The sequence below is a fragment of the Symphalangus syndactylus genome, chromosome 24 (genome assembly GCF_028878055.3).
Source record: "Symphalangus syndactylus isolate Jambi chromosome 24, NHGRI_mSymSyn1-v2.1_pri, whole genome shotgun sequence".
Classification (NCBI taxonomy): Eukaryota; Metazoa; Chordata; class Mammalia; order Primates; family Hylobatidae; genus Symphalangus; species Symphalangus syndactylus.
This window is the reverse complement of record NC_072446.2, coordinates 41,714,842-41,737,340: the sequence shown is the minus strand read 5'-3', so window position 1 is coordinate 41,737,340 and position 22,499 is coordinate 41,714,842. Positions and strand designations below refer to the sequence as shown.

The window sequence follows — 22,499 nt, the reverse complement described above, 5'->3', positions numbered from 1 at the left end:
TTTATACTATTTCCCTTGCAGAACAGGACAGAGAAAAATTGGCATTTACAATACCAGCTATCAATAATGAGAGGCCAGCTCGCTGATTTCATTGGAAAGTACTTCCTTAAGGGATGCTGTTCAGTCCTACCATGTGTCAGTATCATGTAAATCAGGCTTTGCTCCCCAGTAGAAAAGAGTTTCCTAGTTGCAAGATTATTCATTTTATGGATGATATTTTACTAGCAGCCCCAACAGAACCAGTGCTTTTAAGTTTATATGCCTCTGTCGTAAAGAATACACAGTTAAGTGGTTTAATCATAGCACCTGAAAAAGTACAATTGGAAATATCTTGGATACATGCTAACTTCTAGTCAGTAAGACCTCAAAAGGTTAAATACTAGTGATTTACACACCTTAAATGATTATCAAAAATTACTGGGCAATATTAATTGGCTTCGCCCCATGTTGGGCATAACTACTGATAAGTTACAACACCTGTTTTCTATCCTAAAAGGCAATACAGCCCTAGACTCTCCCAGGTATTTGACTCCTGCAGCAAAAAGGGAAATTGAGGAAATAGAGCAAGCTATTTCTGAGAGGCAACTATATCACATAGACCCACAATATTCAGTTCAGTTGTCTGTTTTTCCTACTAAACGTTCCCCAACAGTATTAATAGGACAGATGACCCCAGGATTACGCTTCCTAGAATGGGTTTTTTGCTCACATACCAGGACTAAAACATTATCTTCCTATATCCAGTTAGTTAGTGAAGTCATCTATACAGGCCGCAGACAGTGCAATCAGTTGCTAGGTTATGCCCCTGATGTCATAAGAATTCCTTTGAGTAAAAGGCAATTTGGATCAGTATTGCCCCTATCTCTAGATCTTCAGATAGCACTCTCAATTACACAGGCCATATAGAGCATGCCCTTCCTGCTGACAACCTAATTCAGTTCTTATCTCATACTCCTGTAGTTGTACCTACAAAAGTAGTTCACTCCCTCATACCCCAATGCTTTAACACTTTTTACTGATGGCTCTGGTAAAAACAGAAAAGTGGCTATTTGGTGGAGACTGCATAATTTCCTCACTCATTCTGGATTTACTAGCACTCAGAGAGCTGAGGTTGGAGCCTTAGTATTGCCCCTGGAGAACTTTTCTGCTCTGCCTATCAATATTAGTGACTCTGCTTACTCTGTTTATTTATTGCAAAACCTTAAAACAGCCCTCATTAAGTCCACTCTCAAGCCCACCCTGTGTGTAGTTTTTCTTTAACTTCAGCAGTTGCTGGATCAACATACACATCCTATTTTTATCACACATATTCGAGCCCACAGCTCACTGCCTGGCCCACTGGCTTATGGCAATGAACAAGCAGACCTGCAAGTTATGACGTCACTGCTTGACCAAGCCACGCAGTTGCATCAATTTTTCCACCAAAATTGGAAGAACTTAACTAAACAATTTCAACTTACCCAAAGACTAGCTAAACAAATTATCCTGCAATGTCTGGATTGCCAGCTCACAGGCATGTCCCCTCCTTTAACAGGCATTAACCCTAGAGGACTAGAACCTAATCAGTTATGGCAAACAGATGTTACTCACGTCCCTGAATTTGGAAAACTAAGATATGTACATGTATCCACTGATACCTATTCTTACCTAATTAGCACACATGCTCTTCCTGGAAAGTCCACCTGATATGTTATTAAACTCTTCTCTTAACTTTTGTGTTTATGGGGCAGCCCACAAAAATTAAAACTGATAATGGTCTGGCTTGTGCCAGCTCACAATTTCAACAATTTTGTCACACGTGGAACATCCAGCATTCCACAGGCATCCCATATAACCCCCAAGGACAGGCCATAGTAGAACGTGTCCACTCTTAAAAATATGCTCAAAAAACAAAAAAGGGGGAGTATGAGTAAGGACCCTGCAACACTACTAGCAAAAGCCTTATTTACCCTTAATTTCTTAAATTTAAATGATAAATTTCAATCGGCTATAGAAAAGCACTTTGCTAAAACCTCTCAAGACATAAAACCCACAGTTGTTTTTTTTTTTTTTTTTTTTTTTGAGACAGAGTCTCGCTCTGTCGCCCAGGCTGGAGTGCAGTGGCACAATCTCGGCTCACTGCAAGCTCCGCCTCCCGGGTTCACGCCATTCTCCTGCCTCAGCCTCTCCGAGTAGCTGGGACTACAGGCGCCCGCCACCACGCCCGGCTAATTTTTTTTTGTATTTTTAATAGAGACAGGGTTTCACCGTGGTCTCGATCTCCTGACCTCGTGATCCGCCCACCTTGGCCTCCCAAAGTGCTGGGATTACAAGCATGAGCCACCGCACCCGGCCAAAACCCACAGTTTTATGGAAAGATGTAAACAGTAATGTATGGTGTGGTCCAAATGAGTTGCTAACATGGGGAAGAGGATATGTTTGTGTTCACATCACCTCAGGTCCTCTTTGGATTCCAGCACAACACATCAAACCTTAACATGGTGTGGCTAGGACCCAACCTGGTACCAGAAATGAAGGAAATGTCCCTGCAGGACCCACAGCCCTGGATGATGTAGCTTCCTCAGATGACACAAGCTCTGGACATTACCTGGGGGACGCTGAAGAAGACAACTTAGGAGGCTGAACGAATCCTGCTCTGGACACAAACACCATTCTCTCCAGATAATTTATTCCTTACTATGCTTTATTAACCTTGTTTAATTCCCTCACTCTGCCTGCAACCAGTACCTGCTATGCTCTATTGGTCCCATCTTCTAAATCTGCTTCTCTTCCACCCTATTACCTGGGCGGACACCCCCTTCCCAGCCTCTAATAACATAACCGCTTGGCTGGAAGGGGTTAACATACCCCCAGTGGGGTTCCCTCGTAATGGCACACATTGAACTGAGGTGGCAAGTAACACTGCATGTCACTCCTTGATTGGAAAAGAATGTTACTGATTATATTCATGTTTATCTTATGTTATTTACTAATTCTAGGATGCAAAGCCGAAATACAAGCAGTGACCGCTACACCTGACAAATCTGTTGCTGCACATCTGTACTCTTCAATTAACAAAAGCTGATGCAAAAAACAGAAAAGGGGGAGATGTAGGAGATTGGTCAGGGTGGTGGGAGAAATTATAGTAAAGACACAAACCTTCTTGAAAGGCCAGGAGGTTTTACAAAAGCTTTGGAAGGAAATTATGGCTGAAAGCAGCCAAATTGTCTTATCTGCAGCCTGAGAGCAAAGGGCAGATAACAAGGGAATGTAAAGAAACTTATCTAGATAAATTTGTCTACTCCTGTCTCCAGAAACCAGCCTTTAATCATTTGCATGCAGGACTGCTCTCTACTCAGGGGGTCAACAATGTTTATTACCCACAAATTGTGTTTGCTGCAAGCCTTTGTCATTAAATCTGTACTAAACAAATGCGAGGGCTGCTGGCTTACGGGAACTGCTAATTCTCTTCGGCCCCTAGTGCTGGTAGTCCCCTATCCCACTCTTTCACTGGATATCTGTATCTGAGTACTCCTTTCATCCATCGCTCGGGCAGAGTCTGCAAGACAGACTCAGCAAGCCTTCCCAGTAGCTAGGACAACAGGCATGCACCAAAAATGCCTAGGTAATTTTTATTATTTTTTTGTAGAGATGGGGTTTCACTATGTTGTCCAGGCTGATCTCAAATTCCTGTGTTCAAGCAATCTTCCTGCCTTGGCCTCCGAAAGTGCTGGGATTACAGGCATGAGCCACCCACCCAGCCTATCACAACTCCTAACTAGGTTAATTCAAACCCCACACTAAAGGCCTAACAGAAGGAAAAGTGTGCCCATTTCTACACAAAATCCATTTCCCTGGGCCTCTACTATCCTACACAAGATGTCCAACTTTCACCAACACTTATAAAGCAAGAGATAAATGACATAATCCCAAGAGACAAAGCAATCTTCAGAACCAAACACAGATGTCAGAGCTATCTGATACAGAATTTCAAATAACTAATATGGTAAAAGGTCTAACAGTAAAAGTAGACAACATGCAAGATCAAAAATGCAATCTCAGTAGAGAGATGGAAGCTATGAGAACCAAATGGAAGTGGTCAAAATAAGAAACACACTAACGGCCGGGCGCAGTGGCTCACGCCTGTAATCCCAGCACTGTGGGAGGCTGAGGCGGGCAGATCACGAGGTTAGGAGATGGAGACCATCCTGGCTAACGTGGTGAAACCCCGTCTCTACTAAAAATACAAAAAATTAGCCGGGCGTGATGGTGGGCGCCTGTAGTCCCACCTACTCAGGAGGCTGAGGCAGGAGAATGGTGTGAACCTGGGAGGTGGAGCTTGCAGTGAGCCGAGATTGCGCCACTGCACGCCTGGGCGACAGAGCGAGACTCCGTTTCAAAAAAAGAAAAAGAAACACACTAACAGACATGAGGAATGCCTCATGGAGCTCATCAGTGGATTTGACACAGCCAAGGAGAGAATGAATGAACTCAAAGATAGATCAAGATAAATTATTCAAAAGGAAACACTGGGGAAAATGGGTGAAGGGAAAAAAAAACCGTCAAAAGAGAACATCCAAGAGTTGTGGGACAATATCAAACATTCAAACATGTATAGTTAGATTCCCAGAAGAACGGAGAGAGAACAGGAAAAGAAACATTTGAGCCGGGCGTGGTGGCTCACGCTTGTAATCCCAGCACTTTGGGAGGCCGAGGCGGGTGGATCACGAGGTCAGGAGATCGAGACCACAGTGAAACCCCGTCTCTACTAAAAATACAAAAAAAATTAGCCGGGCGTGGTGGCGGGCGCCTGTAGTCCCAGCTACTCGGAGAGGCTGAGGCAGGAGAATGGCGTGAACCCGGGAGGCGGAGCTTGCAGTGAGCCGAGATCGGGCCACTGCACTCCAGCCTGGGTGATAGAGCAAGACTCCGTCTCAAAAAAAAAAAAAAAAGAAACATTTGAAGAATTAAAGGCTGAGAATTTTTCAACATTAAGAACAGCACAAAATCCAAGAAGCTCAGAGAACATGCAGAATAAACATATATATATATATATACACACACACATATATATATATATACGCAAACATAAAATTAGACATACTCAAAATGCTAAAACAAAAGAAAATCTTAAAGGCAGCAAGGAAAAAAAAGACATTGCATACAGAGGAAGCTAAGAATTATGGAGACGTCAGAAACCATGCAAGCTAGAAGCCAATGGAGTGACTTTATTGCTGATGCTGATAGGGGAAAAAACACATACACACACAAAAACTGCCCACCCAAAATTCCAGAATCCTATACCCAATGAAAATGTCTTTCAAAATAAAGGAGAAATAAACCCTGTTTCAGATAAAGAAAAACGGAATTCATTGCTACTTCTACAAGATACTAAAGGAAGTTTTTCAGGCAAAAGGAATATGATACCAGAAAAAAACCTGGGTCTACACAATGAAATTAAGAGCACTAGAAATTGAAAGAAGGTAAGTATAATTAAAATCTCTTTTAAATTACCTTAGAAATAACTGAAGTGAGCTGGGCATGGGGCTCAAACTTGAAATCCCATCATTTTTGGGAGGCTGAAGCAGGAGGATCCCTTGAGGCCAGGAGTTGAAGACCAGCCTGGGCAACAGCCCCACTACCCCCATCTCTACAATAGAGGGTCACAAAACTTTTTTTTTTTTTTTTTATGTGGAGTCTCACTCTGTCACCCAGGCTGGAGTGCAATGGTGTGATCTCGGCTCATGGCAGTCTCCACCTCCTGGGTTCAAGTGATTCTCCTGCCTCAGCCTTCTGAGTAGCTGGGATTACAGACCTGTGCCACTATGCCTGGCTAATTTTTGTATGTTTAGTAAAGACGGGGTTTCACCACTTTGGCCAAGCTGGTCTCGAACTCCCAGCCTCATGTAATCTGCCCGCCTCGGCTTCCCAAAGTGCTGGGATTACAGGTGTGAGCCACCACGTCCTGCCAATCTTTTTCTATAAAGGAGCAGATAGGCTGGGTGCAGTGGCTCATGCCTGTAATCCCAGCACTTTGGGAGGCTGAGGCGGGCGGATCACCTGAGGTCGGGAGTTCTAGACCAGCCTGCCCAACATGGCAAAACCCCGTCTCTACTAAAAATACAAAAAAATTAGCCAGGCATGGTGGCGGGCTGATCCCAGCTACTCGGCAGGCTGAAGCAGGAGAATCACGTGAACTCGGGAGGCGGAGGTTGCAGTGAGCTGCAATCGTGCCATTGCCCTCCAGCCTGGGCAACAGGAGTGAAGCTCCATCTCAAAAAAATACATACATACATACACACATAAAATAAATAAATAAATACACAAAGGAGCAGATAATAAATATTTTAGGTTTTGTAGGCCATATCTCTGTTGCAACCACTGAACTCTACCGTTGCAGCATGAAAACAGCCATAGACGGCCGGGCACGGTGGCTCACGCTTGTAATCCCAGCACTTTGGGAGGCCAAGGCGGGTGGATCACGAGGTCAGGAGATCAAGACCACGGTGAAACCCCGTCTCTACTAAAAATACAAAAAAATTAGCCGGGCGTGGTGGCGGGCGCCTGTAGTCCCAGCTACTCGGGAGGCTGAGGCAGGAGAATGGCGTGAACCCGGGAGGCGGAGCTTGCAGTGAGCCGAGATTGTGCCACTGCACTCCAGCCTGGGCGACAGAGCAAGACTCCGTCTCAAAAAAAAAAAAAAAGAAAAAGAAAAAGAAAACAGCCATAGACAGTAGGTAAATGAATGAGCGTGGCTCTGTTTCAGTAAAAGTTTATGGACACTGAGATTTAAATTCCGTATAGTTTTAATGTGCTACAATTAACTTGTGATTTTTCAACATTTATAAAGGTAAAAGCCATTCTCAGTTCATGAGCCATGCAAAATCAGACAGTAGAGTGGTTTTGGCTTGCAGGTGGGCAGACCATCTTTTTTGCTAACTGCCTGGTCTAAGGCAAGCATATTAGCAATGAATTGTGTACTTGCAGCACATGCAAAATTTTAAAATACTGATAAATGAATCATGGTATTTTTCTAAGATGAAATTCTACTTTACAATAAAAACAAATGAACTATTGATTAATGCAACGTGATTGCTCGTAAAACAACTATGCTGAGTAAAAGAAACCAGACAAAAAAGACTACATACTATATGATTCCATCCATAAAAAATTCCAGAAAATGAAAACCAATCTATAGTGACAGGATGTAGATCAGTGGTTGTTTGCAAGTGGTTGGTGGGTAGAGGGGAGAAAGCAAGAGAAGGAAGGGATTCTAAAAAGTAAAATATAGGACAACAGCAAGAAGAACAGGAGGGAAGAAATTGGAATCTATTGTAAGGTCTTTATATTATACATGAAGCAGGACATTTTTTGAAAGTAAATTCTAGCCCAAGCTTCACAACGACCACACAACTGTTTAGTCCTAGAGTTGTGGTGGTGGGAATGGGGTGGGGGTCACTGTTCCATCACTACCAAAAGCAAGAATCCAGGCCGGGCGCGGTGGCTCATGCCTGTAATCCCAGCACTTTGGGAGGCCGAGGCGGGTGGATCACAAGGTCAGGAGATCGAGACCACGGTGAAACCCCGTTTCTACTAAGAATACAAAAAATTAGCCGGAAGCGGTGGCAGACACCTGTAGTCCCAGCTACTCTGGAGGCTGAGGCAGGAGAATGGCGTGAACCCGGGAGGCGGAGCTTGCAGTGAGCCAAGATCGCGACACTGCACTCCAGCCTGGGCAACAGAGCGAGACTCCGTCTCAAAAAAAAAAAAAAAAAAAAAGGAATCCAGCTGGCTGGATGACCAGCTCAGTAAACTGAGAAGGGAATAAATACCTCAAATTGCTTGAGCAGGTTACCCTTAAACTGGGATGACTTAATTCTTCCTTCAGTGGGCACTAAGCATCTTTTAACCTCAATGATGATTTATTTCATTTTATTTATTTATTTTACTTATTTATTTTTTGAGATAGAGTCTCGCTCTGTCTCTCAGGCTGGAGTGCAGTGGCACAATCTTGGCTCACTGCAACCTCTGCCTCCCAGGTTGAAGCAATTCTCCTGCCTCAGCCTCCCAAGTAGCTGGGATTATAGGCAAGAGCACCACCATGCCCAGCTAATTTTTGTATTTTTAGTAGAGATGGGGTTTCACCATGTTGATGAGGCTGGTCTTGAACTCCTGACCTCAAGTGATCTGCAGGCCTTCACCTCCCAAAGTGCTGGGATTATAGGCATAAGCCTCAAAGATGATTTAGAACAAAGACTAGAAATGTTTTCAAACTTCTAGTGTTAATAATTTTGCATTAAGGCATCTGTGTAAATGTGATACTTTAAATTCCTATAACGTTCACGATAATTTCAAGAGCTTGGCACTGTGACTCATGCCTGTAATCCCAGAGCTTTGGGAGGCCAAGGCAGTTTGAGACCAGCCTGGGCAACATAGGGAGATTCCCCACCCCCTGTATAAAAACTAAAAAAATTAGCCAGGCATGGTAGTGTGTGCCTATAGTCTTAGCTACTCGGGAGGCTGCAACAGGAGGCTAGCTTGAGCCCAGGAGCTTGAGGCTGCAGTGAACTATGATCACTATTGCACTCCAGTCTGGGTGACAGAGTGAGACTCTGTCTCAAAAAAAAAAAAAAGATAATTTTGAGAATTCTAACAGATTATTCTTGTACTAATTACAAATATGTATTTGAATAATAGATTCAGACTTTTGATTTTAAGATGAAATCTCGTTTGTATTGACACATTTAAAAGCACTCATGACTCAGTGTTCTTATGAATTTATTACATTTACAAGAATTACACAAGGACTTGAAAGGCTTTGTTAGACAGAAAACTGTGATACTTAGAAAAATGAATTAAATTTATAAACGCAGTTTCAAATGTTCAAAGGATTTTAATTAGCTTAGTTTATTAATGGGACCAAATAAGTGATACAATTTACTAGATTTATGAATAGAACTGTAAAATTTGGCTGTGCGCGGTGGCTCACGCCTGTAATCCCATCACTTTGGGAGGCTGAGGCCGGCGGATCACGAGGTCAGGAGTTTCATGGGCTGGAGGTCTCAGGATAATAAAGAACTGTTGTGGTTAGGGGTGGGAGGTGGAAGAGAGTCATCAAGCAACTGGAATTACGGGAACTTCAGCATGAAGACCTAGCACTAGAAATTCGGGAGGCCACAATCACAGTATCAGGGATGTAACTAAGGCAATGGATGTCCAATTGGAAAGAAAGGAATGTCACTGGAGACGAGAAGGAAATCAGACCTGATAAGCCAGAGTGCTACTTTAGATGAGTGGCCACTATTTCGTACAACTTAAGGTGGGGCACTGTTCACATAAACGTCTACGTAAATGGCGCTCCCAGGCCTTGTGCAGTGCATAACCTGCGGACCCGTATGAGATGAACCTGCTAGAACCTAAGTAAGTACCCAAGAACTGATGACAGGAGTTCGTGTGGGGAGATGAGACAGGAGGTAAAAAAAAAATCCTTGGTAAGCAAAAATTGGTCTTAATTGTGGAGTATTTAATATATGCTTGGTAATGTTCTAAAAACTCTCAATAACCTTGTGAGTTCAATATTTTTATTATCACCAATACTATTTTACAGATGAAAGAAGCAAAAGAAATGACAGCTGGTCTTGAGCACACTCACTCAAGAGCGCCACACTCTACACCGTAGAGTCTACAGCGCAGACGAAACTAACTCCTCAGAGCGCTCACAGCGCTCTTTCCGCAGCCTCCCGGGCCGCGGGCCAGGCGTAGCGCAGGGTCACGTGCCGGCGCGGGGAGGGGCCAGCGGGGCGCCTGCGCCTGCGCGCCGCTGGCCGACGGAGCGGAGGCTGCCGATGCCGAGCGGGCGCTACGTCCCGCGGTCGGAGCCGCGTCTTCTCCCGGCTCTGCCACCAGCCGGGGCTCAGGTGGGGGCCCGGGGCCTCGGGGCCCCGGGGCATGGCCCTTCGGAGTGCGCAGGGCGACGGCCCCACCTCCAGCCCCTGGGACGGCGGCGCGGAGAAGGCAGGTACGGAAGCCGACCGGGGCGCCGGGAGCGGCCTGCTAGGGCGGCCCGGGGGGCAGGGGCAGCTGGAGGCGGAGGCGGCTCCGGAGGGGCTCGGGCTGGGGACCCGGGGCTGCGGCGGGGTTCCGGGCGGCGAGAGAGGAAGAGGCTGAGGGCCCGGGGCACGTCTGATAAGGAGAGGGCCTGGAACTGGGGGGCTCGGGCGGGTGCCGAGCTGACCCGAGGGAGCCTGGCGGCAGAGTCGCGTCCCCAGGCAGAAGAGCGGGCGGGGGCTTCGCGCCCCGGCTTTCTTCCATCTGGAGAGGACTGGGACTCCCCGAGCGCGGAGGCCAGGCCCGCCCCGTCCCAGGCGTCCGCCACGTCCGCAGACTCCTGGAGCCGCCTCCCCGAGGGAAATCAGCTCTCCCGAACTTCATTCACGGTCGCCGGCTTGATTGACGCGCTGTCCGCGTACCGCCGATTTAATTACCATACAGTTCTCCCTTTAAGATGCACAGTTCAGTGATTCTTAGAAAATTCACAAAGTTGTGCAGCCATCGCCGCTGTCTGGTTCCAAAACGAAACCCTTACCCATTAATAGGCACTCCCCATTCCCCAGTATTCACGACGCCTGGCAACCACGAATCGACTTTCTGTCTGTCTTCTGCCACCTATTTTAATGTTATTCAATTGTGTGAAAGCGGCCGGGCGCTATGGCTCGCGCCTGTAATCCCAGCGCTTTGGGAGGCCATGGTTGGAGGATCGATTGACGCCGGGATTTCGAGATCAGGCTCGGAAACATAGCGAGGCCTCATCTCTACAAAAAGTTTTTTTTTTAAAAGTCGGGTGTGGAGGCTCGAGCCTGTGATCCCAACGACTCTGGAGGCTGAGGCAGGAGGATCGCTTGAGCCCAGGACTTGGAGGCTACTCTATGATTGCGCCATTGCACTCCAGCCTGGGTGACAGATGGAGACCCTATCTCAATAATAATAATAAGTAAATAATTGTATAAAAAGCGTTTCTATTTTTATACTCTTTTAGTTTGGACAATTTCTGTGAAATCATGTTTTTGTTGCACATTATGTTCTCAAATGTTTTTCATTCAATAAATACATGACAGTTAAAATTATGAATGTGCACTGTGAACCAGGTTAAATAATCTTTTTTCCTTGAGGAAGACTAAGGTGACTTTCCCCATTTCCAGTCCTCTGATGGATGGTGCCCGTAACAGAGCCAAACACGTTATTAATACAACCCACATATTTTGAGGAAGCTCCTGGTATCCATATTTTATTTTATATTTTATTTGGGCTCATTTTCTGTTTTTCCCTTTTTCTCGTGTTCTGATACTGAATGGAAGTGGAGCTCTGAACCCTTTGGCACTGTAACCCTTTCATTACTGGTGTTTGTGTGATGTCTGTCCTCATGGCATAATAGTCAATGCCCTAGGCAACATGGGTCTTGTGACCTGTTGGCAGTGCAGCCGTGTATCTGTTGCAAGACTTTACCCCCTCTAATTTCCTTGATTTTGCTTCTCTGGATGAATGGGACAAATTTAAAGATGAGGTTTTTTGTTTTTGTTATTTTTTTTTTTTTAATCATATCAGAGTATTGTTGGCAAAGTTACTAATGCCAGAATCCCTCTTTTGTAGCGTTTATGGTCAGATTGGTTTACTTACTAGACTGTTTTTTTTCCATTGTAGGGGTGAAACATTCTTTCTTGGTACCTGCTTTGTTCCAGGTAGTTAACAGAATCTTTGCTAATTTGGATACTGTTTTGTAGAAACTACTAATTAAGACCTCCAAAAACAGAGGCTACTTTGTTTTATTTTGTGTTTAATAGGACTCTTACCCAGACTGAAATAAGGTTTTCCTCTCCTGCTGTGGTCTTCTGGTACAGACATGGAGTTAAAGCATTTTTTTTTTTTTTTTTTTTTTTGAGAGATGGGATATTGCTCTGTCACCCGGGTTGGAGTGCAGTGTCACAGTCAAAGCTCACGGTCATGTCCCAACTCCTGGACTTAAGTGATCCTCCCACCTCAGCCTCCTGAGTAGCTGGGACTACAGGCATAAATTTTTAAGTTAATTTCCAGTTGTCAGTATCAGGAGTTGTGGGTGGGTGTAGGGATATGTCTGTCTCCCTTCCTCCACACAAAACATCCCCCGCTTCCATTGTTTTAAGAGTAGCATTGCTTAATTTTAGCTTAACCTCAGTTTAAAGACTGTAAAGCTTTTATGATAATGCAAGCTTAAACCAAATAATCAGTATAGAATTTTGTACTCTGACACGAGATTCCATTATATAAATTAGTTGATCCAAGTTAGTATTTGTTTTGGTGATATGAAAAAATATATGAAAAAACTTTTAGAGAAGGCATGGATAGTGGTCTTTAGTTGTTATTGTCCCTTCCCTGTGTATTAAGTGCCCTAATCCAGGTGATTTTGGACATGCCTATTACTCTGAGGAGGCAGAAATCTTTACCTGGATTCTGTAGCCAAAGTTGGGAGAAGTTTAAGCCAATAGTGGGTTGTGTCATCTTTATCTGAACCATTAAGAACCACAATTCAGATAAAGTGTCCCATTGTTAAAATTAGCATTTTAGGGAGTTGAGTCTGATCTCCCTCCCTGACTACAAGACCCTGTTGCAGTTGTTTCTATACCTGTTGCTGTGGTGCCCCTCAAATAAAGTCTGCTTTGCCCTCTTTATAAATAAATAAATAAAAATAAGCGTTCTAATGAAGAGTAGGCCAAAGTCATACCTATCTTCCTTTGTTGAATGAATTACTTTTCAGGCATCAGAGACTTATTTATAGCAGTCTTATATTTTGCAGCCAGCTGTAGGACAGTCATTTCGTTCCATCATGGTTATGATAGCCAAGACCTCTACTATAAAGGAATTTGGAACGTATCAGCTTTGGAATAATAGTGCACTCTCTTGTAAGTGGGGCAATAAAGAAATTGGAGAAGAAAGGATTGAGGGAGATTAGAATGACATACATTCTACCTCTAGATGAAATGTGGGCTTTTATTCCAAGCCAGATACAGCATTCTCAAGTCCGGAAATGTGTGTCCTGCTCTAAATCTATAAAGTTTATCTTGAAATACAATAGATAATAGGCATTTATTTTAATCTTTTCCTGAACATCCCAAGAATAGCTCTATGATGTTTCTGTTTCGGAAATAAACAGGATGTCTGTGAATTTGTTTTTCAGTGGAGACGCTGCTACCTCCCTCCCTGTGTCGTCTAGCAGTTGATCTCACTCTGTAATTCACACATCTTTAGCTCACTTGAGTTTTCTGTTTCCTCTTCCCTTTTTATGTCACAGTGAGAGCCTATACATGTAGTTGGAATAAAGTATTTGTCAGAGTGGCACACATGGGAGTGCTTTCTCCATCTGCCACTGACATTTAATCACTACGGTGTGAGGTTGAGGAAGGTGGTGTTGGGGCCTGAAAAAAACAGCAGCCGAAATCCACATTGGGGCAGCATCCTACTCTGGGAAACACCAGTAGTTTTAGAAACAGGCCAAAGAGTCTGCAGATCTGTTCAGAGAGTTCTGCAGTGAGCATCATCTTAACAGTATGGAAAAATAATGTCATTTACTGCAAGCCAGTTTTTTCCAGACGAACAGTAACTAAACTAAATCACTTACTATATTCTGCACGTATTTGTTGCGTTCCCACAGAGAGCCAACAATTTTGAAATAGTAAATTTTGAAATGCAGGATTAAAAATAGAATTGGAGGCCAGGTATGGTGGCTCAACGCCTGTAATCCCAGCACTTTGGGAGGTTGAGGTGGGTGGATCACTAGAGCCCAGGAGTTTGAGATCAGCCTGGGCAACGCTTTTTTTCTCTACAAAATATATATACGCAAAAATTAGCTGGGCCAGTGGAGCTTGTCTGTGGTCCCAGCTACCTGGGAGGCTGAGGCAGGAGGATCACCTGAGCCCAAAGGTTGAGGCTGCAGTGAGCCATGATCGTGTCACTGTTCTCCAGCCTGGGTGACAGAGTAAGACCCTGTCTCCAAAAAAAAAAAACAAAAAATTGGAACAGAGTCTTAAGAGAAATGAGTTATGGGAGGTATGATTTGAGGATTTGAGTTCAGAATTAAGTAACATTCTGGCAAATGGTTTGCCAAAACCTCATGGAAATTCAGTTGACTGCATAGTGTTTTTTTCCCCCAAGATACAAGATTTCCTTTCCCCCAGATTGCCGAATAGCTTATTTAGAAAGAGAGATGGGGTGGATGTATGTCTAAACAAACTGAAGAAAAATTATCATATTCTTAGCAAATAGGTTAACAAGCCTTCTGAATATCAGCTTCCCTCAAGCAGTATTCAGTATCGCCACTCAAGTGCTGTCGATTTGTGATGTGTGGAAAGTGCAGGGGTACTCCCAAGTTAAAAAAAAATTAAATAGGTTTTTTCTCTTTGTTGGAAATTAAAGTCTTCTCATGTTTTGCCTCCACCGATGTTATATAAAAAGTCTTTGTTTCCTGCATGTTTTTGACCCCTCTTGAAAACGTACAGCCTGGTCTTCCAAAGGATGGCCCTCAGGCCCAAAGTAAAATCCCTCCCTGTCTTCCTCCTGACTGCGGGATAAACCCAGACTCCTTTGCGGGATGAATCCAGCCCAGCCTGTTTTACTGCGGTGCTACCTGCTTCTGTTCTCTCCCTTTACCTGGCACTTCAGCTTCATAGAACTCTTTGTTTCCTGGACATGGTGTTTCTTTCATGTGACAAGGTCTTTGCACATAACTCTTCTGCCTGGAGTACTTTCCCCTTAACACACTCTTCCCTGTGGCAAAATTTTCTTTAAGAAGGTACCAGAGCCCAGTGTGGTGGCTCACATCTGCGATCCTAGCACTTTGGCAGGTTGAGACAAGAGGATTGCTTGAGCCCAGGAGTTCAAGATCAGTCTGGGCAACATAGTGAGACCCCACCTCTGCAAAAATTTTTTAAAAGTTAGGCATGGTGGCACAGAAGGCTGAGGTGGGAGGACCGCTTGAGCCCTAGAGGTTGAGGCTGCAGTGAGCTATGATTGTGCCACTGCACTCCAGCCAGGGCAACAGAGTGAGACCCTGTCTAAATAAATAAATAAAAATTTAAAAAGAAGGGCCAGATGCAGTGGCTCACGCCTGTAATCCTAGCACTTTGGGAGGCCGAGGTGGGCGGATCACCAGAGGTGGGGAGTTCGAGACCAGCCTGACCAACATGGAAAAACCCCGTCTCTACTAAAAATACAAAATTAGCCAGGCGTGGTGGTTCATGCCTGTAATCCCAGCTACTCGGGAGGCTGAGGCAGGAGAATCGCTTGAACCTGGGAGGTGGAGGTTGCAGTGAGCTGAGATCCTGCCATTGCACTCCAGCCTGGGCAACAAGAATGAAACTCTGTCTCAAAAAAAAAAAAAAAAGAAGGATCCAGAATATATTCTTGGTGAAGCTTTTCCTGACTGCTTTAGAAGTAGTCATTCTTGGCCGGGTGCGGTGGCTCACTCCTGTAATCCCAGCACTTTGGGAGGCCAAGGCAGGCGGATCACCTGAGGTCAGGATTTCGAGACCAGCCTGGCCAACATGGCAAAACCCCGTCTCTACTAAAAATACAAAAAAATTAGCCAGGCGTGGTGGTGAATGCCTGTAATCCCAGCTACTCGGGAGGCTGAGGCAGGAGAACTGCTCGAACCCAGGAGGCGGAGGTTGCAGTGAGCCGAGACCGCGCCACTGCGCTCCAGCCTGGGCAACGAGTGTAACTCTGTCTCAAAAAAAAAAAAAAAGAAAAAAAGTGTCATTCTTTCCTCTGGATTTTTATAATTCTTCAGATTCTATTATATATAATAATTGTTTGTGTCCCTACTGTGAGCCCTTCAAGGGGCTGGGAGGGAGTAATTCATCTTTTTATCCCCAGTACAGTGCTTAGTACAAGTAGACACTCATTAAGTGACAGACTGATGAATGACTGGACAAATGGGCAGGCGGATGAATGGATGAAAGGACACACCTGAGTCAAGAGCTTGAGACATCTCATGAACAATTGACTAGGTGCTATGCTGACAGAAGAAATTGGAGATTTTTTTTTGTTTTTGAGACAGAGTCTTACTCTATCACCCAGGCTGGAGTGCAGTGGCACAATCATGCCTCACTACAACCCGCCTCTGCCTCCTAAGCAGCTGGAATTACAGGTGCACACTGTCACGCCCACCTATTTTTTGTAGAGACAAGGTTTTGCCACGTTGCACAGTCTGGTTGCTCTCCAAATCCTGGGGTCAAGCAATCCGCCAACCTCGGCTTCCTAAAGTGCTGGGATTATAGGCATGAGCCACGTCTCGACTAAAAGCCATGCCCGGCAGTGGTTTTTATTTTATTATATTTTTATTTTTATTTTGTTTATTTTTTTGAGATGGAGTTTTGCTCTTGTTGCCCAGGCTGGAGTGCAATGGCGTGATCTCAGCTCACTGTAACCTCTGCCTCCTGGGTTCAAGCGATTCTCCTGCCTCAGCCTCCCAAGTAACCGGGATTATAGGCACCTGCCACAACACCTGGCTAATTTGTATTTTTAATAGAGACGGGGTTTCGCCATGTTGGTCAGGCTGGTCTCGAACGCCTGACCTCAGGTGATCTGCTCACCTTGACCTCCCAAAGTGCTGGGATTACAGGCATGAGCCACCACGCCTGGCCTATTTTATTTTATTTTTTATTTATTTTATGAGACAGAATCTCACTCTGTTGCCCAGTCTGGAGTACAGTGGCGTGATCTCGGCACACTATAACATCCGCCTCTCGGGTTCAAGCGATTCTCCTGCCTCATCCTCCTGAGTAGCTGGGACTATAAGCGTGCACCACCACACCCGGCTAATTTTTATATTTTTAGTAGAGACAGGGTTTCACCATGTTGGTCAGGCTGGTCTTGATCTCCTGACTTCAGGTAATCTGCCCACCTTGGCCTCCCAAAGCACTGGGATTATAGGCATGCCCAGAAGGGGTTTTATTTTTAATGATTTCTAGGTAGGGTAACCATTTAATTTGGCTTCCAAACTGGGACATATTTGAGAATACAGGGAGCAGAAAGGGTTTGCTGTGAACAATTGTGCCAGGACTCTAGGTATAAACCAGGAAGATCTCAGACAAACGAGGACAAGTGGTCACCCTACTAGGTTACCAGGAAACAGCAGTCAAGCCAGGAGGACAGGTTTACCAAGGTGAAAAGTTACTTCTAGTATCTTTCTGTCTGCACCTGCAATTGCACATGGCTCCAAACCAGTTAGTGCCTCTGTTTATGTGGTTTTTCTGTTTCAGGTCTCATAGGTAGCTCACCTGTGACTTATTAGTACCAACTTTAATTTATGTTAATAAAGGGCCGGATGTGATGGCTCATGACTATAATCCCAGCACTTTGGGAGGCTGAAGCAGGCAGATCACTTGAGGTCGGGGGTTCGAGACCAGCCTGGCATGGTGAAACCCTGTCTCTACTAAAAATACAAAAAATTAGCTAGGCGTGGTGGCAGCATGCACATGTAATCCTGGCTACCGGGGAGGCTGAGGCCTGAGAATGGTTTGAACCAGAGAGACAGGTTCCAGTGAGCCAAGACTGCTTCACTGCACTCCAGCCTGGGAGACAAAGCAAGACTCTGTCTCAAAATATAAAAATAAAATAACAATAATGTACAGCTTTGTCATAGAAACAGTTTGTAGACTTACTATGGTCTCAGACTAGAACATTGCTGGGGAAGATGCTTGGTGTCCCTTCTAAAACCTAATGTACCTTCTGTTAGTTCTTTCTAAAATCTGCCCTACCTTCTGGTGATATCTTCCACTCCACATGAACCGGGGTGCCTTGCACCTAATATATACTACATAAATATTTTTTAATTAGTCTATTTACTGTCAAATGGAAGGGCCATATCTCCTGGCCTTTCTTCTGTACCCTTCATCCCAGCCCCTGAATGTCCTCCCTTTCCTTTGTGTGTATACACATTTAGTTTTATTGTAACAAGGCAACTCGTATACTTTTTTTTTTCCTTTTTTCTTGTATAAGCAGGTGAATCCATGTTCTTTCTGCCTTTTTTTTTTTCTTTTTGAGACAGAGTTTTGCTCTTGTCACCCATGCTGGAGTATAGTGGCATGATCTCTGCTCACTGCAATCTCCACCTCCCAGGTTTAAGTGATTCTCCTGCCTCAGCCTCCTGAGTAGCTGGGATTACAGGTACCTGCCACCATGCCCAGCTAATTTTTTTTTTTTTTTTTTGAGACGGAGTCTCGCTTTGTTGCCCAGGCTGGAGTGCAGTGGCGCAATCTCGGCTCACTGCAAGCTCCGCCTCCTGGGTTCACGCCATTCTCCTGCCTCAGCCTCTCCGAGTAGCTGGGACTACAGGCGCCCGCCACCATGCCTGGCTAATTTTTTTGTATTTTTAGTAGAGACAGGGTTTCACCGTGGTCTCGATCTCCTGACCTTGTGATCTGCCCGCCTTGGCCTCCCAAAGTGCTGGGATTAACAAGCGTGAGCCACCGCGCCTGGCTTTTTATTTTTTATTTTTTTTGAGACGAAGTCTTACTCTGTCACCCAGGCTAGAGTGCAGTGGTGTGATCTCAGCTCACTGCAAGCTCTACCTCCCAGGTTCACCTCGTTCTCCTGCCTCAGCCTCCCGAGTAGCTGGGACTACAGGTGCCCGCCACCACGCCTGGCTAATTTTTTTGTATTTTTTTAAGTAAAGACGGGGTTTCACCATGTTAGCCAAGATGGTCTCGATCTCCTGACCTCATGGTCCACCCACCTCAGTGTCCCAAAGTGCTGGGATTGCAGGTGTGAGCCACCACACCTGGCCTAATTATTGTATTTTTAATAGAAATGGAGTTTCACCATGTTGGCCAGGCTGGTCTCAATCTCCTGACCTCAGTGATCCATCCACCTCAGCCTCCCAAAGTGCTGGGATAGGCCGGGTGTGGTGGCTCACGCCTGTAATCTCAGTACTTTGGGAGGCTGAGACTGGCAGGTCACGAGGTCAGGAGTTCGAGACTAGCCTGATCAACGTGGTGAAACCCTGTCTCTACTAAAAATACAAAAAAAAAAATTAGCCGGGCATGGTGGCGCGTGCCTGTAATCCCAGCTACTCAGGAGGCTAAGGCAGGAGAATCACTTGAACCTGGGAGGTGGAGGTTGCAGTAAGCCGAGATTGTGCCTCTGCACTCCAGCCTGGGCGATAGGGCGAGACTCCATCTCAAAAAACAAACAAAAAAAACAAAAAAACAAAGTGCTGGATTACAGGCGTGAGCCACCGTCCCTGGCTGCTTTGTTGTTGTTGTTGTTTTGAGACGGAGTTTCGCTCTTGTTGCCCAGGCTAGAGTGCAGTGGCATATAGCATGGTCTCGGCTCACTGCAACCTCTGCCTCCCAGGTTCAAGCAATTCTCCTGGCTCAGCCTCCCGAGTAGCTGGGATTACAGGCATGCACCACCATGCCCGGCTAATTTTTTGTGTTTTTATTAGAGACGGGGTTTCTCCATGTTGGTCAGGCTGGTCTCGAACTCCCAACCTCAGATGATCTGCCCACCTCGGCCTCCCAAAGTGCTAGGATTACAGGCGTGAGCCACTGCACCCAGCCTGTTTTTTTGTGTGTGTGTTTTGTTTTTTTAAACAGAGTTTCGCTCTTGTTGCCCAGGCTGGAGTGCAGTGGCGCAATCTGCAATCTCAGCTCACCGCAACCTCCGCCCCCTGGGTTCAAGCGATTCTGCTTCAGCCTCCTGAGTAGCTGGCGTTACCGGCCTGCGCCACCACGCCTGGCTAATTTTGTATTTTTAGTAGAGATGGGGTTTCTCCGTGTTGGTCAAGCTGGTCTCAAACTCACAATCTCAGGTGGTCTGCCCGCCTTGGCCTCCCAAAATGCTGGATTACAGGCATGAGCCACCGTGCCCGGCCTTGTTTTTGTTTTTAGAGACAGATCACCAGGACACCTTCCTCCTTTTCCTGCCAAGCCCATTCTGCTGGAGTGGGAAAGTCCAGTGCCTTGATAATAGGGTATTGTTCTGTCACCTAGGCTGATGTGCAGTGGTGCTATCATAGCTCACCACAGCCTTATACTCCTGGGCTCAAGTGATCCTGTCGCCCCAGCCTCCTGAGTAGCGGGGACCACCATACCTGGCTAACTTTTTGTACTTTTTGTAGAGGCAGGGTCTCACTTTGTTGCCCAGGCTGTTCTCGATTTTTTGGGCTCAAGTGATTCTCACACCTCGGCCCTCCACAGCACTGGGATTACAGGCGTGAGCCATTGTACCTGGCTTCCTTAACTCGTACACTTTTGTTTGTTTGTTTGTTTGTTTGTTTGTTTGTTTTTGAGATGGAGTCTCGCTATGTCGCCCAGGCTGGAGTGCAGTTGTGCGATCTTGGCTCACTCCAGCCTCTGACACCGGGGTTCAAGCAATTCTCCTCTCTCAGCCTCCTGAGTAGCTGGGATTACAGGCGTGCGCCACCAGGCCAGGCTAATTGTTGTATTTTTAGTAGAGACGGGATTTCATCATGTTGGTCAGGCTGGTCTCGAACGCCTGACCTCTTGATCTGCCTGCCTCGGCCTCCCGAAGTGCTGGGATTACAGGTGTGAGCCACTGCGTCCGGCCTTTTGCTCGTACACTTTCAACATTTAAAACAGAGCATCATCTTTACAGTGAAACAAAAGTAAAATCTAAAAATGAACAGGAACAAAATTACAATACAGAATTCAATTCCAAATAAGATTCTACAGGTTATGCTGATTCTCCTAATCAAGTGGTGAGGCTCAAACCATCATTAAGGGAGAATTTATTGATTTATTGATTTATTTAAACTGTATATATATGGTTGAGGCTGCAGTGAGCCATGATTGTGCCACTACACTCCATCTTGGGTGACTGAGCAAGACCCTGGCATCAAGGCATCAGACTTTTCCACTCCAGCAGAATGGGCTTTGCAGGAAAAGGAAGAAGGTATCCGGAAGCAATAGGAGACAAAAGTGAAGAAAAGGCAGATGTGATGGGTGCTGCTTTGGGTTTAACTTGAGAGACCAAAGATAGGTAGGTCTGAAGCCGAGAGAATTTATTTATTTATTTATTTTTCTTTTGAGACAGAGTCTTGCTCTGATGCCCAGGCTGGAGTGCAGTGAGCAGTGACGCTATCTTGGCTCACTATAACCTCCACCTTGGGGGTTCAAGTGATTCTCCTGCCTCAGCCTCCTGAGTAGCTGGAATCACAGGTGCCTGCCACCGTGCCCGGCTAGTTTTTTGTATTTTTAAAGTAGAAACAGGGTTTCACCATGTTGGTCAGGCTGGTCTCGAACTCCTGACCTCAGGTGATCTGCCTGCCTTGGCCTCCCAAAGTGCTGGGATTACAGACATGAGCCACTGTCCCCGGCCAAGAATGTATTTTAAAAAGGTCGTCTTTACTGCAAGGATGTCCATTAAACATCACAATTAAGCATGTCAAGAGACTTTTGCTCCTCTTCCTTTTTAAGGTACACTTCTCAGGTTAGCTTGGCCCTGCCCCACTGCAGTCTCTTTGAGCTCTTGGCCATTATTGTCTGCACGCGCCTTTTTTGACAATTATAGTCCACTGCCTTGTGACGTTTGTTGTTGTCTTATGTAACATTTCTTGTGTTTTTGACATATTTTCTCAATGGTACTGGCAACTAGAAAGAACCGAAATACAGGCATCATCCATTTAACTTCTGCAAGCCATCCCTAAAAGCAGACATTCTGCATGCAAACTTTCAGAGCCTTTTACTCCTTTATCTCCCCTGATCTTAGCCAAAAGGCCAAAAAGCAATACTCTGTTATTTCACATAGGAAAATGATACGATAGCTACTAACCACAAATTCCCAACCAATTTCCTAAAAAAGTTATTTATTTATTTATTTGAAGGCTAGTCAAGTGAAGCAGTGGGGGTGGAAAAGGAACAAAGAAATATAACTGATTGTAATCAGTGAGTTGTAAACAGCACCACTCAGGGACCAGTCCTAAAAAGTAATTTAAATATAGCAAAATGCCTATGAATAACAGACTATCACATAAGGATGTAAGATGCTTAAAACATTACTTACTATGGTTTTTAAGAAACAGTTCCTTTGTATGCAGTGTCACAGCCTCTCATCCCACCAGCCACACTGGAAACCGAAGTACCCTTTGACACTCTGGTTTTGAAAACATCTCTGTGTTGGCCAGGCGTGGTGGCTCATGCTTGTAATCTCAGCATTTTGGGAGGCTGAGGCGGGTGGATCACTTGAGGTCAGGAGTTCGAGACCAGCCTGGCAAACATGGTGAAACCCTGTCTAAAAAAAAAAAAAATTAGCCAAGCGTGGTGCTGCATGCCTGTAATCCCAGCTACTCAGGGGGCTGAGGCAGGAAAATCACTTGAACCTGGGACAGGGAGGTTGCAGTCAGCTGAGATCGTGCCACTACACTCCAGCCTGGGAGACAGAGTGAGACTCCATCTCAAAAAAAAAAAAATCTCTATGTGATGCTAATGTTTCTACCAGTTGTAGTAGCGTGTAACAGGAGACCTTTTCAT

At 45.2% G+C, this 22,499-nt stretch overlaps 1 protein-coding gene across 2 annotated transcripts in view; it reads left to right on the top strand.

Moving 5' to 3' along the window:
* Window positions 1–9,738: 9,738 nt before the first annotated feature.
* Window positions 9,739–22,499, top strand: part of TBC1D20 (TBC1 domain family member 20) — a 29,105-nt gene continuing 16,344 nt past the window's right edge. For both annotated transcript variants that reach the window (XM_055266447.2, XM_055266445.2), the window contains exon 1: window positions 9,739–9,997. In XM_055266447.2, the coding sequence (XP_055122422.2) occupies window positions 9,928–9,997 (70 nt within the window). In that variant the 5' untranslated portion in view covers window positions 9,739–9,927. The remainder of the gene's footprint in view (window positions 9,998–22,499) is intronic.